Genomic DNA, 17,480 nt, shown 5'->3' with positions numbered 1-17,480 from the left:
CCATTATATTATGCATTGTATACATACAGGACACATTATATCATACATTGTATACATACAGGATCCATTATATCACACATTGTATACATACAGGATCCATTATATCACACATTGTATACATACAGGACACATTATATCATACATTGTATACATACAGGATCCATTATATCACACATTGTATACATACAGGACACATTATATCATACATTGTATACATACAGGATCCATTATATCATACATTGTATACATACAGGATCCATTATATAATACAATGTATACATACAGGATCCATTATATCATACATTGTATACATACAGGACACATTATATCATACATTGTATACATACAGGATCCATTATATCATACATTGTATACATACAGGATCCATTATATAATACATTGTATACATACAGGATCCATTATATAATACATTGTATACATACAGGATCCATTATATCATACATTGTATACATACAGGATCCATTATATCATACATTGTATACATACAGGACACATTATATCATACATTGTATACATACAGGACACATTATATCATACATTGTATACATACAGGACACATTATATCATACATTGTATACATACAAGATCCATTATATCATACATTGTATACATACAGGATCCATTATATCATACATTGTATACATACAGGATCCATTATATCTATCACGTACCTGGTTGGGGAGCCTGACGTGGAGAGGAGGCATCCTCTTTCTACTCCCGCTCGGAGCCCCTGATAGTGGGAACAGAGGACGGAGAGCCAGGAGTGGCACGAGTGCTGGGTAGGTCTCGAGCTGGCGGCAGGAAAGTGAAGACCCAGGAGATCCAGGTGAGGCCAGGTGCAGATGCAGGAATGTAGGTGCAGCAGCAGGCAGATATGGTGACAATCAGGATGCAGACTGGGACTGGACACAGGAGCAGGTATGTATGGTGGTGACCAGGATGCAGGCCAGGTGCAGGACCGTGGGTGAAGCAGCAGGTAACTATGGCAGCCGTTAGGATGCAAGCCAGGTACAGGTAAGTAGGTGCAGCAGAGTCAGACAAGCCGGGTCAGTATTAAATGAGCAAATCAAGTACAAGGGAGCAGGCAGGCAGATAGTCAGGGATAGTCGGGGTCGGTGCAGACGGAGTTCTTTCTTAGTCAGGTCAGATCAGAATACGGGCAACAGAATCAGGTAATAGAGTGCAGGGACGTTATAGACCAGAAGGCATTGATTTCACCATATTTCAGATTTAAATAGCCCGCCTTGCGGTGACGTGTATGCTACTGCGCATGCGCGCACTTCTGCGCATGAATGCCTGCACACTCCCATGCATGCACACCACCACGGCCCAAGGGGATCCTTCACCGTCACACGGCGACAGGATCCCTGACAATATCATACATTGTATACATACAGGATCCATTATATCATACATTGTATACATACGGGATCCATTATATTATGCATTGTATACATACGGGACACATTATATCATACATTGTATACATACGGGATCCATTATATCACACATTGTATACATACAGGATCCATTATATCACACATTGTATACATACAGGATCCATTATATCATACATTGTATACATACAGGACACATTATATCATACATTGTATACATACAGGATCCATTATATCATACATTGTATACATACAGGATCCATTATATAATACATTGTATACATACAGGATCCATTATATCATACATTGTATACATACAGGATCCATTATATCATACATTGTATACATACAGGATCCATTATATCATACATTGTATACATACAGGACACATTATATCATACATTGTATACATACAAGATCCATTATATCATACATTGTATACATACAGGACACATTATATAATACATTGTATACATACAGGATACATTATATAATACATTGTATACATACAGGACACATTATATAATACATTGTATACATACAGGACACATTATATAATACATTGTATACATACAGGATCCATTATATAATACATTGTATACATACAGGACACATTATATCATACATTGTATACATACAGGATACATTATATAATACATTGTATACATACAGGATACATTATATAATACATTATATACATACAGGATCCATTATATCATACATTGTATACATACAGGATCCATTATATAATACATTGTATACATACAGGACACATTATATAATGCATTGTATACATACAGGATCCATTATATCATACATTGTATACATACAGGATCCATTATATCATACATTGTATACATACAGGATCCATTATATCATACATTGTATACATACAGGACACATTATATCATACATTGTATACATACAGGACACGTTATATCATACATTGTATACATACAGGATACATTATATAATACATTGTATACATACAGGATCCATTATACCATACACTGTATACATACAGGATCCATTATATCATACATTGTATACATACAGGACCCATTATATCATACATTGTATACATACAGGACACATTATATAATACATTGTATACATACAGGATACATTATATAATACATTATATACATACAGGATCCATTATATAATACATTGTATACATACAGGACACATTATATAATGCATTGTATACATACAGGATCCATTATATCATACATTGTATACATACAGGATCCATTATATCATACATTGTATACATACAGGATCCATTATATCATACATTGTATACATACAGGACACGTTATATCATACATTGTATACATACAGGACACGTTATATCATACATTGTATACATACAGGATACATTATATAATACATTGTATGCATACAGGATCCATTTATATCACACATTGTATACATACAGGATCCATTATATCATACATTGTATCTTTGTGTCCTTGCAGGCGAGAAAGCTGGAAAAAAACAAAATTTTGTAAAAAAACAAAATGTAAAAACGTTTAAAATAATAATATGTGAATGAAGATTTGTTCCAAGGTTAGTGTTAGGGTGAAGTTAAGGGTGAAAGGTCGGGGGTCAGTGTTCCTTTGACAATAAAAAAAATCAGTAGATTGTCACCATTTCCCATTAAATGAAGCCCAGTGTCCTGAAAACAATCCAGTGTAATCCACCTGGATACACAATGTAGTTGAGATGATTTGTACAGATTTACTAACACGGGTCAGAGTTGCAAAATTGTGTTCAGACATTACCCCCCTGGTGGTATTCCCGAGTGTAGCTCGGGGTTAACTTTCAGTACCAGAAGCAGTAGCCTCGAGCTACACTCGGGAATACCCTGCAGCGCTTCTCCAGCAATCCCTGCAAAACGTACCTTGTCCTGCACTCCTGCGATGTCCCCCCTGCAGTGTCCCCTGTAATGTCCTCCGGCCGATGCCGGCATCCGTCTACTGTGTTCTGTTCCCTGCGACGTCAGGACATACGGGACGCACGGGGGACGGAACTGGCGGGAAATTCAAAAATGTTAAAAAGTGACATTCACTAAATACCCTAAAATCACATCATATAACATTCCTGTATCAAATCATTTCACATACATTGTGTCCCGAGTGCTTTGTCCTGCGCCCTGCCTGCATTTTTACTGTTCTTTCTGCCTGGAAACTGAGAAACGTCCATGGCGTCCAAAAAGCGTCCCTTTAGGTCAGACGCGGTTTTAGACCGGCTAGAGAACAGCGATAGTAAATCAGAACCACTTGCAGAATTGAGTGATAATGATTCGTGGGGGAAATTCCTCATCAGACACTGAAAACGATTCTGCGACTGAGCTCAGCGATGTGTGAACTTGGCGCTATATTTCACATTTCAGTGTTTTTGGTTTGATTACATTATTGAATTCAATGTATTATTATTATTTTTTATGAATATTTATTCTATTATAATTTATGATTTTGTGTTTCAAATTGTATCCTCCCCAGGATGTATACTAGATGTCACAAGTTAGCCTGCAGCCTCTTGTTTATTCTTACCTCCTTGCTGCTCCTGATCCCTTCTCATGTGTGTTTGTCTGTGCTTCTATGGGCGTTGTCTGCTGTCCTCTGGGTTTTATTTCCTTCCCTTTCATCACTTCCTGTCCCACCTCCTTGTCTGCCTGTCTATATAAGATGTGCTCTGACTAGACCACTCTGCCTGATCTACTTCGTGTTGTTGGAGTTCCCTTGTGGTTCTGCTGTGAATCCTATATTGTCTAGCTGTGTACCGACCCCGGCTTCGTTCCTTACCTTGCTTGTTTTCTGCCTGTCCTGACCTCGGCTTGCCCATTGGATTCCCTGTGTCTTCTCCCGTTGTACTCTGCTCCCACTAGCGGTCTCCTCCACCTCAGCTGGGTGTACCTGGGGGCTGCGACCTGGTCCCAGCCTGCTGCAAGTCCATCCCCACCACCAGGGGCCCTGGTGAACAAGCAGGCTGGGGCTTAGACTCCATGCCCTGGGGAACCCCAAGATATGGATCTATAGAGTTCGCTACCATAGGTGTTGACACTAGACTCTTGTTCGGACAGATTTCAGTGAGTTATTCCTAAGAATTACAGGCCTACAATAAAATAACATATTTCCATGCTAAAAAAATTACCGATTTGAGCACAGAAATACTGACATAATAAGACCGCTAGGGAGGTTAACATTTGTTTTACCCTCAGTCATTAAGGGGTTAACTAATCTTTACTGAGGGGGTTTACAGAATAAAATAAATTTGGGTATTAAAATTGTGGATGAAGAAAGAGTATGGAGTTCAGGAACATTCTGAAAGGGACACAGTGTAACAATTCTCCAGGATGCTGGCAGTCAGTCCCCATAACACAATGACATCACTCAGCTTGCCGAGCAGAGCAATACAATTGCAGCCACTTGCCTATTATACAGACCCTCCATATTTATAGCTGTATTACGGGGAGACCCTCATGACTGTTTGGTGTTCTGAGCCTTGTGCCCAAGGCATCCACCTGAACCTCCATCAGAAAGAGGAGTCACAGCTCCAGATTCCAGGCCTGTGCATGTAAACCCTGCATAGAGAATTGGGGGGGTTCTGGTCCCCCCACCATGGTCACATGTCACTGCAATGTGCTGAGATGTTACCAGGCAGACATAGACACTCCCCATCACCTGCATGGAGGAGAGACTCCAGTCTACAGAGGGTTGGTGGGATGATGGTGTCGGGGAGGATCTGCTACACTAATAACTCTCTTAATTATTATTTTATACATTTCAGAGGTTTGTCAGGACTAATCACTTCCCTCATCTTATTTCCAGCCAAACTGAAGAAGATGACACACGACAGATTATCAGGTTAGTAGGACATCAACTTTTCATATGGAATCTCTTCTGGATGAACATTTTGTTCTGTTGTAGTCTGGATCAGTGGTGGAACTACCATGGTCATAGATTGTACAAGACGCTGGAGTCGCATTGATTAGGATGGCACCCACTGAAATAAATGTAGAAACATTAGTGCAAAATATATATATATATCTATTCTCAATATCAAAAAATATCAAAATTATGTGCAAAACTATTTTTTAGTGCATAAGTAATTTAAATAATTCTATTTGTGAATATAAAAAAATGTCCAATTCTGAATTTCTTTAAATGTCCAAACAAATCCTTTTCAAATTCAGGTGCTCTCAAAGAAATTGTGCCAAAATCCACCACCAAAGTAAAGTTGGGTAACTCACCAGAGCTCCATGCTGATCAATCTCTGGATCAGCAAAAAAAGCTTTTTGCTCTGGGAGCAGATGCAATGAATCAACTTCTCAGGTGTGATGATCAATAGCTACACAATCATCCATAAGGTAGGTATCCACCACTCAATATAACGGTTCCAGGAGCATTATATCACTCTCTCTTTTTATATCTCTCCACCGAGGTCATGTTTGGGAATGAAAGAAAAAAATCATGGTGCAGCCAGTTTTTTTATAAAAGTATCCAACAATTTAATAAAGATTTACACTCACAAAAAGGGTGTCTTCACCGACACCAGTATAGCAGCATAAAACAGCAAATGGTATAACAGTCTCCTGTTCCCCGCACACTCACTACAGCGCTCGTGACTCAATTTTCTCCACAGACGTCAGCATCCAGGAAGGCTTCCTGAATGCTGACGTCTGTGGAGAAAATTGAGTCACGAGCGCTGTAGTGAGTGTGCGGGGAACAGGAGACTGTTATACCATTTGCTGTTTTATGCTGTTATACTGGTGTCGGTGAAGACACCCTTTTTGTGAGTGTAAATCTTTATTAAATTGTTGGATACTTTTATAAAAAAAACTGGCTGCACCATGATTTTTTTCTTTCATTCCCAAACATGACCTCGGTGGAGAGATATAAAAAGAGAGAGTGATATAATGCTCCTGGAACCGTTATATTGAGTGGTGGATACCTACCTTATGGATGATTGTGTAGCTATTGATCATCACACCTGAGAAGTTGATTCATTGCATCTGCTCCCAGAGCAAAAAGCTTTTTTTGCTGATCCAGAGATTGATCAGCATGGAGCTCTGGTGAGTTACCCAACTTTACTTTGGTGGTGGATTTTGGCACAATTTCTTTGAGAGCACCTGAATTTGAAAAGGATTTGTTTGGACATTTGAAGAAATTCAGAATTGGACATTTTTTTATATTCACAAATTGAATTATTTAAATTACTTATGCACTAAAAAATAGTTTTGCACATAATTTTGATATTTTTTTATATTAATTGAGAATATATATATATATATATATATATATATATATATATATATAATTTTTTTTTTTTTTTTTTTTTTTTTTTTTACTAATGTTTCTACACTAAATTAGGAATAGTTTGTGGTTTTAGCGCATTCCTTTATTTAAGTTATAGCACTAAGAAATTTATTTGGTTTCTTTGAGGTGGAAATTGCTGCTTTAAAGTATTAAGGGTGTGGCGCTTTTATTACACTTGTGATACTGAAATAAATGTGTTATGATTTGTCATGTGACTTTGTGTCGTAGGTCACACAAGTGGAAGCAGTGTGAACCAGGGCTTATAAAAGGCCCCGTAATGGAAGTAAGTGGGAAGGGCCCCAGGACCAGTGGAAAGGGTCCCAGGACCCTTGGAAAGGGCCCCAGTGGTCAGGGGGACCCTTCATGGTTTATCTTTGCTCTTCTGCTCTGTATGGTGAGTCCATAGTTTGGATGCTTCCACAATCCTCAAGTATTTCATGAGATATCTTCTGTTAGGGTTCCATTCTTCGGGTTTATAGTAGAATATAATATTTCCAACTCTGTCTTATAAATACTATTTCATGTGTGTATGAGGAATAAAATATTTTCCTTTCTCTCATAAAGACTTCAGAAAGGAACACAAAGTGTCTATGAAAGAGGCATTCCAGAAGATTAAAGAATATAATTCCTGTAGGGGGGAGACTGTTCATCTACAGAAAAGATACATCAAGTTACCAATGAGAAAAGGACCCCAGAAAAAAGAGGGAAAAGAACAAGAATTAAGGAGTTCAGGCAAAAGACATCAACAGACCATGGAGAAAAGACCTTCTGCTGGAACCTCCCCAATCACAATCCTGGCCCTCTTTGACCCTGATGAAGCTGGTTGCATCCCTAAGATTGTGGTGTTAGAAGGACCTGCTGGGATTGGTAAAACAATGACCTCCAAGAAGATCATGCTGGACTGGGCCTCTGGGAATCTCTACCAAGACAAGTTTGACTTTCTGTTTTATCTGAGCTGTAGAGAAATCAACACCATCCCTGGAAACATAAGCCTTGTGGGACTTGTATCCAGAGCCTGCGGACTAGAGAGTTCATATGACCTGGTGTCTCTTCTAGAGGATCCTGAAAGTCAAAGAAAACTTCTCTTTCTAGTTGATGGGTTTGATGAGCTGAGTTGGACTCTGGAGGAGAAATCTGAGGTTTTTCATGACGTTTTAAAAGAAAACCACAAGGAAATAATTCTCCAAAGATTGCTCAGGAGACAGGTTCTCCCACAATCTTCTCTGATCATCACCACGAGGTCACTGGCCATGGAGAAACTTAACACATTCATTGATGATCCTCACAATGTGGAAATCCAGGGATTTACAAGGGAAGATCGAGAGGAATATGTCCATCAATTCTTTGGAAATAAGGAAGATGCAGACAAGGTTCTCAGTATAATAAAAGACAATGAAGTTCTGTACACCATGTGTGCCGTCCCCATCACATGCTGGATTGTCTGCACTGTAATGAAACAAGAAATAGAAAAAGATTTGGGTGTAATTCAGTGTAAAACGACAACTTCAATTTACCTTCTCTACCTGGAGGTTCTAATAACCCATCACAGCAAGGAGCAGTCTGTACGCAGGAAACAAACCTGTCTGAAGAAGCTGTGTGCTCTGGCCAATCAGGGAGTTCTGCAGCAACAAATCTTATTTGAGGAGAAAGATCTAGAAAGACATGGACTTTCTCTGTCTGAGGTGGAGTCTGTATTTCTGAATGAGAACATCTTTCATTGGGACATCCGCACCCAGACCTGCTACAGCTTCATCCACCTGAGTGTACAGGAGTTCCTTGCTGCTCTGTATTATGGGCTGGATGATGGGTCTGGGTCTATGGAAGGTACTTTCCTCCCGGAGGTCTGTGAAGGGAAATCACTCCGTGACTTCAGTTTCCATCACTCACATTTATCATTAGCTGTACAATTCCTGTTTGGTCTCCTAAATGAAGATCCGGTGAAGACATTCTCAGAGATCACAGGAATCAACATCTCACTCCGAGCCAGACCTGCCATGATGGAATGGGCCATGAAGGACATTGATCGGGATCTCTATACTCAGACCATCTTCTGTCTGTATGAGACTCAGGATGAGGACTTCATTAGGAGCGTCATGTCTGGTTGTTCACGTCTGAAGCTGCGGGGCTCATATACTGATCGCTTCTTGAAGAAAAGTAATTATCCCAAGGAGCTGAGCTATTGCTTGAAGGCTTTGAAGAGAGAAACTTTACAGTTTTTATCTTTTGAATGGCTCATTGTGGATCCGGAGTGCCAGAAACTCCTGTCTCCATTCCTACACAGGTGTCAGGAGGTCAGGTAAGTGAGTGTGAGGATATCCTAACTGATTATCAGACATATTCTCCATCTACCACACGTGTTAGAAGTCCTGGGAACTCATTCTTTCCTCAGTCCTCTGCCCTGGGTCACACTGGTGGGATCTTTCCAGCGACATTCTGGTGACATGTAAAGTCGCAGGTGAAATGAAAACAAGCAGATTTTATGGGGTTCTCTCTTAATTGCTGCGCCTCGAGTCGCTGCAACAACAAAAAATACTTCTTGTTCTACTTTTGGGTGATTCTTGAGTTGCACGCCTCCCATAGACTTCAATGTAAAATCACCAGCAAGTCATACATCATACACACCAGCAAGTCATCACATCTTTGTGACTTTGCTGCGACTTCTGAGGCAGTGCTTTATTTACCCCTCACCTCTCCTCCCTGGTCATCCTTGTTGCCTAAAAATGTCCTCCCAAGCACATCCCATTCACACCTGAGCGTAGCAGAAATGCATGTGCCCGCTCACATTTTTCTGAGGATTGTGGCAAAACACATCAAAAACGCACCGGAGCACACATATCCCCTTCTAAATTGAAGAAAAAGAGAGAAGGGAAAACTAACTGGAATGTATAAAAAAAGTATCAGAACGCGTTAAAAAGTATGCATTTTTGATGCGTTTTGCGGCATTCCAGTGCAGTTCTGTACAGAAGAGATGCGGCGTGTTCTGCTTTTTTCTGTGGCTGGAACGCACTGGAACTGCAAGCGCTGATGTGAACTATGACATTGACCACCATGTAACCTACTTTCTGTGCGTTTTGGATGGAGATGAAAAGTAACTGAAATGCATGGAGTGTGAACCGGCCCTCAATCTGCTTCCTTTCTGTTCTTCTTTCTTCACAGCTCATCTCTGCAACCCTGCCTGCCCATTGGCTAGTGTGGCATCGGTGTCATGCGTTTCCATGACACTGGCGACCTGCCACCACCTTGTCCTGCTTGGTGCTGACGTCATGCATTTCCATGACAACGATGACCTGCCTCTGCCTTGTTCTGCCCACTGCTGACATCATGTGTTTCCATGACACACTCTGCCTCATCCTGCCCGGTGCTGACATCATGCGTTTCCATGACAACGGTGGCCGGTGCAGGAATGACTTTGAGCGCATGCGTGAGCAGTAAACTGGCATGGTGCATGAGCAGGTGACATGCGTTGCCATGACTCTGTCGGCGGCTGCACCAATAGGACCACTGTAGGTGTGTTCTCCTTGCAGGTCACGTGACAATAGGAGACCCCTCCCCCCACATCTCTCAGCAACAGCTTTCAGCTTCTGTCGGGGACATTTCTGCTGCTGGTCGTTGTTTCCATAATCCAGCGCTGCTTTCAGCTGACACTTTGCTCCAATCCGGGGAGGACTCTGATATCATGTGACCACAATGTCTATATCCCGGGAATGCAGGTGATGTCCTCTGATTATTGCTTTATGCTTGATTGATTTTCATAGTTTAACGCCTCCCCCTTCAGAGGATCTCCCCCCCTCCCCCTCCACAGGATTCCCCCCCCCTCCAGAGGATCCCCCCTCCACCTCAAAATGATTCCCCATCTCCCTCTTTAGAGGATTCCCCCCCCCCCCTTCCTGACCAGGCCATTTTTTGTGTTGCTTTACTTTAACTGACAATTGCGCGGTCATGCAGCGCTGCACCCAGATGAAATTTCTGTCCTTTTTTCCCTACAATTTGAGCTTTATTTCGGTGGTATTTGATCTTCTGTGCAGTTTTTATTTTTTTGCACTATAAGCAAAAAAATTAACATTTTGAGAAAAAAACATTATTTTTTTACTTTTTGGTATAAAACATGTCCAGTAAAAAAAATTTTAAAAATCAAATTGTGTCATAAATTTACACCAAAATGTCCCCCGCTCCGTGTCCCCCCGCTCCGTGTCCCCCCGCTCCGTGTCTCCCCGCTCCGTGTCTCCCCGCTCCGTGTCTTCCCGCTCCGTGTCTTTGCTGAGAAATCCCGATACATGTAAATTAATTGGTTTATGTGAAAGTTATAGCGCCTACAAATGGCGGGATAGATACGGGGATATTATATTTTTACTGGTAATGGCGGCAATCAGTGACTTATAGCGGGACTGCGGCAGACATTCGGACACTGGGGGGGGACTGACTTGGTGTCACTGACATCCCCAGTGACACCAATACAGTGATCAGTGCTAATAAAAAGCCCCAACACTGTACTAATGGCACTGGGCAGGAAGGGGTTAACATGAGGGGTGATCAAAGGGCTAACTGTGCTGGAAGTGTGTTACTAGGGGTTGGGGGTGTTACTAGGGGGTGGGGTGTTACTAGGGGGTGGGGTGTGTTGCTATGGGGTGGGGGATGTAACTAGGGGGTTACATCATTTGTAACGCAGGAACGTGTGCATTTGGATTGGACACTCACATTCTGAAAAAACATGCCACACCCCATGACTGAAATGTTCTAGAGTGACTTTGGAGCGTTTGTTGCACGCAGGGCGGCCCATTCAGGTGAAGGCCATGTGTGTTTATTTTTGAAAACACTCCAAACATGCAAGTGAGAACACGCGTGTCTGCTATGCTCAGCTGTGAATGGAATGTGCTTGGGAAGAAGTTATTTGGCATGACCAGGGAGGAGAGGTGAGGGTTAAACAACAACCCTGACCCATCAAAGTCACTTGGGAAGGCTTCTTCTCAGTAAAGTGGCCCTGAAGTGGCCCCTGGTCACCGGGAAGTTGGAGAGCAAAGTGGAGCTGGAAGTCGCTGCGACTTTCATGTCAGGAGAGTGAGAACCAGAGCTAAATGGTGGATCCACAGATATCACCTGATACAGGACTTCTGGGAGAATCCCACCATTTACATCGGATTAACCCTTTCCATGCCCCTCCCCCAATTATACCATTCAACACACACATGATCACATGTCACCCACATGTACCCCATCCCCCAAAACTCTACATGTACTTGTAGCAGAGGATCTGAAGGAGAAAAAGATGGTCTTTGTGTGAAGGATTTACAATTTGTGCCGAAGTCACCAAAATTCCCGGCAATGTTTGTAATATGTGTGAGATGTCAGCTTCCATCTGTGGCCTTTCACAGGGTGAATGTAACATTCCCTGACATTCCATCCTAAGAGAACATCATCCTAAAAACATTCGACCAGAAGAGCGAATAATGTGTGGAAGAGCTGAGCTCCGTGTATGGAGATTCCTGAGCTCCCTACTGGCAGTGTCATGGATCCCATACTGCAGAGGGGACCGCCATACCGAATCCAGGAGATCGATCTCTGTACATTGTGTGTCCTGTATAGGAGATCGATCTCTGTACATTGTATGTCCTGTATAGGAGATCGATCTCTGTACATTGTATGTCCTGTATAGGAGATTGATCTCTGTACATTGTGTGTCCTGTATAGGAGATCGATCTCTGTACATTGTATGTTCTGTATAGGAGATCGATCTCTGTACATTGTATGTTCTGTATAGGAGATCAATCTCTGTACATTGCATGTCCTGTATAGGAGATCGATCTCTGTACATTGCATGTCCTGTATAGGAGATCGATCTCTGTACATTGTATGTTCTGTATAGGAGATCGATCTCTGTACATTGTATGTCCTGTATAGGAGATCGATCTCTGTACATTGTATGTCCTGTATAGGAGATCGATCTCTGTACATTGTATGTTCTGTATAGGAGATCGATCTCTGTACATTGTATGTCCTGTATAGGAGATCGATCTCTGTACATTGTATGTTCTGTATAGGAGATCGATCTCTGTACATTGTATGTCCTGTATAGGAGATCGATCTCTGTACATTGTATGTTCTGTGTAGGAGATCGATCTCTGTACATTGTATGTTCTGTATCGGAGATCGATCTCTGTACATTGTATGTCCTGTATAGGAGATCGATCTCTGTAGTAGACAATTCAGTACATTTAATATTTGTCTTCTGACCATCAGCTCCATCTAGTGGCCATAATGCAGTATTTTCCTGATTCACTCTCTTCTTATGACTGGAGATAAAATCTTCTCTAACTCTTCAGGTTGAATGTAATTGGGACGATTTTCTCTTCTGATCGAATGTTAGGGAATGTCACATTCACCCTATAAAAGGCAACATTTCACACAGATTCCACACATCACAGAGATGATTTGTGACTTTTGTGTGAATATTGAGCCATTCACAGGGCCCTTCTATAAATCGCCCCGACAATGATTTCTAGGGCACACACACCATCCAATCTCCAATCTCTCCATTAAATCCAGTATAAAGGACGAGGCTGTGTGGAGATAATAAATCACAAATCTGTCCAAAGGTCGATCTCTTGTGAAATGGTGAGAAACTCGGCCGGAAGGTTCCCTCTTCATTCCCCCTTTTCCTATCTTCCAATATACAGCACAGACCCCCAACATGAAAGGATGATAGCGGGGGTCTTGTTATTATCAGGACACATATAGAGGGTTCCCCTAAACCTGTATGGGGGGAGATGAGTGGGGGAGGGGAATGATGACTGCAATCCCTCCCATCTCACTTCATAGCCCCCAGTATTGGGATATTATGTCCCATCAATAGATTCTATGACCTCCCCAGTGTGTCTGCACCTCGTAGAGGTTGTCCAGTGTTCAGCAGTGGTGCCGACTGACCTATCGCCCGCCTCCTGCCGCGTCAGGTGTGAGCTGCCAGTCATTCATTGGTGGACAGGAATGGGTGTGTCCAGCCAATGGAGGGAAAGCTTAGTGTTCAGAGATCTGGGGGAGGGAAATGATTCCAGGGGTGTGACATCATCACCCCAACATTGGAGGGACCAATTGTCTGCAGAAGTGGGCGGAGATGGGAATGTCTGGACTGCATTGTATATGTTAACCAAAGTGGTGTTCCAGGATTTCCCAGAATGTGTTGATGAATGGAACCTCTTGTGTAGGTAGTCCGGAGATCCTGTATATACAGTACATATATATATATATCAGGGACATCGAACGTTTTGTCTAGAGTGTGACTTCAAAGATCGGTCATAGCCACCAATGACATCAGGACCAGCATGAGAGTGTAGAGCCGGAGGGAAGGCAGCCATGTGGGAGGGAAATGTTGGGTGTTACATTGTTGTCGTGTTGTCAGAGGTCATACATTCCTGGTGGTAATTATTGTCTCATTGTTGAGTTTAGGTTTTGGGGTTGTACTATTTCCAGTAAAGTTTGTCCGGGAGAGGACAGAGCAGAAGAAGATGAATTGGGTCCTCCTGATGTTTCCTTTCTGATGAACCCGGAGAGTAACATTCAGACATTACGGTAAGTGAGATCTGTGATCCTGCAGTGATCGGGAAATGTGACGTCTTGTGATTGTTCCCGTCTCTCGGTGTTTCCTGATATCTCTGGGTGTCCTCCATCCTCACCGATGTAGAATCTTCCATCACCTTCCTCTTCTCATGTCTTCTCCTCTCTGAGGGAATCTTTCTCTCTGTGATCTCATCCATGGGATTTGGGGTTCTCCTTGAAGTAGACCTGTGAGCAGGCTTTGTACATATGGAATGAACATCCCTATCCATAACAAGCAGGAAATGGGATCCAATACAAACCCTTAGGGCTCGTTCTCACGTGTGATTCTGAAGGAGGAAGCAATGCTCACTAACACTCCTGTGACGGAAGCGTAGGCAGGACAGAACACGCAAAGAACATGGGGAACACACAAAGCTTTATTGAACCATGAAAGATACTCAACCAGGACAGTTCAAGGCACTCCGCGACATGCGGCTTGTAGGGATACCCACGGTAAGCGGGCTCACAGGGACTCAACGGAACTTGGGCTCTGGCCTCAACATCATGCTAGGGACAACATCAGGCTCACAGGGACTCAACGGGTAGCGATGGCTCAAGCACTCAGTGGCATCACAGGTAGCTATACTCCGGGCACACCATGGGTGGTCAAGTAAGGGTAGTCTGGACATGCAATAGGGGCAGTTCAAGACACGGGTGGTTGGTGCGCACACCAGGGACAATTCAGGACATGGGTGGTCAGTGCGCACACCAGGGACAGTCCAGGACACGGGTGGTCGGTGCGCACACCAGGGACACTCATGATAGGCGACCTGCGGACGCTCAGCAGCAGGCAGCTTCCAGGAACAAAGCGGTCAGCAGGCAAGATGGCTTCCCAGGGGCCCAGCAATCAGCAGACAGGGTGGCTTCTCAGGGCCCCCCAGCGATCAGCAGACAGGACGGCTTCCCAGGGCCCCCCAGCGATCGGCAGACAGGACGGCTTCCCAGGGGCCCAGCAATCAGCAGACAGGATGGCTTCCCAGGGACCCTCCACAATGGACGGCGGCCCTCACAGCGGCCAGCTTCTCCAGGGGCCCAACGATCAGCAGGCAGGGGCCCTTGCAGCAGCTAGGAACAGAAGCGGGAGTCATGGCTGTGGGGTCTGACCTTTGAGGAGGGGGCTCATGCAGAGCGCTCAGCGGGGATGGCTGCGGAGGCTCCCACCCTGGGGCATTCAGTGGAGGGCAGCGGGTACTCCCAACCCTGAGGTATTGCAGAGGGCTACAGTCCTGACCTTTTGGGGGTCTGCAGAGTGCGCAGCGGGGATGGCTGCGGAGGCTTGGCCCCCCCCCACCAGAGCCTCCCACCGGCATTCAGAGAAGTAGATGATTCCAGCAGCGTGCACAGGAACAAAGAGGACGGCTTCTTCCCGTGCCGACCTTTTTAAAGCTGTGCGGGACGCTGCTGGGTTGCCTCGGCAAAGGCCGGCCCAGCACCGCGTTGCCAGGGCAACGAGGCTCGCCTCCCTCACTCCGGCCACGCGGGGGGCAGAGCGGCCTTTGTCCCCAGCTGCTTTGCCCTTTCATGTAAGCTGTGCAGGACAGAGGAATCTTCAAGGGGGAGGGAGGGGTGGAGGGAAATGGCCGAGGGACAGCAGGCAAAGGGGGGTGGGGAAGGCCCGGGCACTCTATGACAACTCCTATGGCATGATGACGTCTTTTCATTGTGTTTATGAATGCTGGATAAATAAATCACACTCAGTATTGCCGTGTCGTCGCTCTCCCTATCGCCGTGTCCTCGCTCTCGCTATCGCCGCGTCGTCGCTCTCGCCACGTCGTCGCTATCGCTGTCGTCGCTCTCCCTATCGCCGCGTCGTCGCTCTCCCTATCGCCGCATCGTCGCTCTCCCTATCGCCGCGTCGTCGCTCTCCCTATCGCCGCGTCGTCGCGCTCTCTATCGCCGCGTCGTCGCTCTCTCTATCGCCGCGTCCTCGCTCTCTCTATCGCCGTGTCCTCGCTCTCTCTATCGCCGTGTCCTCGCTCTCACTATCGCTGTGATATCGCTCTCACTATCGCCGCGTCCTCGCTCTCTCTATCGCCGTGTCCTCGCTCTCACTATCGCCGTGTGGTCGCTCTCACTATCGCCGTGATGTCGCTCTCTCTATCGCCGTGTCCTCGCTCTCTCTATCGCCGTGTCCTCGCTCTCACTATCGCCGTGTCCTCGCTCTCACTATCGCCGTGTCCTCGCTCTCACTATCGCCGTGATGTCGCTCTCACTATCGCCGTGATGTCGCTCTCACTATCGCCGTGATGTCGCTCTCACTATCGCCGTGATGTCGCTCTCACTATCGCCGCGTCATCGCTCTCTCTATCGCCGTGTCGTCGCTCTCGCCATTGCCGTGTCATTGCTCTCACCATTGCTGCGTCGTCCCTCGGCTCTCCTCGTGTATCTGACAGGCGTGATGACGTCTCCACCTTACACGTTACATCCTAGGCTGGGCTTCATCATGTCTATTTGTGCTGAAACACATGTTGTTTGTTTAGGTTTGGAGAGTCTCACTTCTAGTGTTGCACAGCTATCTTTACATCTTTCCTGTAAGGAAGGTGTCACTGCACATCACCAATCATAACTAGCCGACCACAAGGTAGGTTTTTTTGCATGTGTCTAGGTTGCTAAAGTTTGGGTGGTCTCACTTATCATGCTGCAATATCAATCACTTTGAAGATATCTCGTCTATATTGTTTTTATAACATTGTAATATTCCTGTATATTTGTTAAACACACATTGATTGTTTAACCGCTCCACCTCCGAAAGCTTTTACCCCCTTCCTGACCAGGCCATATTTTGCTATTCATCACTGTGCTACTTTACCTGGTAATTCCACGGTCATGTAACGCTGTACCCAAATTAAATTTATATCATTTTTTCAGACAAATAGAGCTTTCTTTTGGTGGTATTTCATCTCCACTGGGTTTTTTATTTTTTGTGATATAGATTAAAAAAATCTGAAAATTAAAAAAATATATATATTTTCTAATTTCTGTTATTAAAAAAATCCAATAAACTAAAATTTGTCATACATTTTGGCCAGAATATACTCTGCTGCATGACTTTGATACAATAACTCCCAGTAAGTGTATATTAATTGGTTTGTGTGAAGTTATAGCGTCTACAGACTGTGGTATACATACTGGAATTTACACAGCTTTTACT

The 17,480-nt window shown here is 44.0% G+C and overlaps 1 protein-coding gene across 2 annotated transcripts; it reads left to right on the top strand.

The window, feature by feature from the left end:
- Window positions 1-5,254: 5,254 nt before the first annotated feature.
- Window positions 5,255-14,486, top strand: LOC149456155 (NACHT, LRR and PYD domains-containing protein 3-like). Of its 2 annotated transcripts, XM_089685387.1 has the most exons (3): window positions 5,255-5,290; window positions 7,307-9,038; window positions 14,180-14,486. In XM_089685387.1, the coding sequence occupies exons 1-3, from the start codon at window positions 5,269-5,271 to the stop codon at window positions 14,304-14,306; spliced, it is 1,881 nt and encodes a 626-aa protein (XP_089541513.1). In that variant the 5' UTR covers window positions 5,255-5,268; the 3' UTR covers window positions 14,307-14,486. The 2 variants fall into 2 exon arrangements, with proteins under 2 accessions (XP_089541513.1, XP_089541512.1); XM_089685386.1 differs by lacking the exon at window positions 14,180-14,486 and having other exon boundaries at window positions 5,260-5,290; window positions 7,307-9,042.
- Window positions 14,487-17,480: the final 2,994 nt, after the last annotated feature.

This window comes from Staurois parvus, unplaced genomic scaffold (assembly GCF_062004578.1).
Source record: "Staurois parvus isolate SC_StPar_1 unplaced genomic scaffold, SC_StPar_1.0 ptg000374l, whole genome shotgun sequence".
In the NCBI taxonomy this organism is placed as follows: domain Eukaryota; kingdom Metazoa; phylum Chordata; class Amphibia; order Anura; family Ranidae; genus Staurois; species Staurois parvus.
The sequence above is the reverse complement of the archived record's forward strand: the minus strand, read 5'-3'. Positions and strand labels throughout refer to the sequence as shown.

Coding starts and splice junctions, on each gene's coding strand:
- LOC149456155 (XM_089685387.1), top strand. CDS start 5,269: ATGACACACGACAGATTATCAG. Junction 5,291..7,306: donor GACACACGACAGATTATCAG/GTTAGTAGGACA, acceptor TCTCTCATAAAG/ACTTCAGAAAGGAACACAAA. Junction 9,039..14,179: donor CACAGGTGTCAGGAGGTCAG/GTAAGTGAGTGT, acceptor TGTTGAGTTTAG/GTTTTGGGGTTGTACTATTT.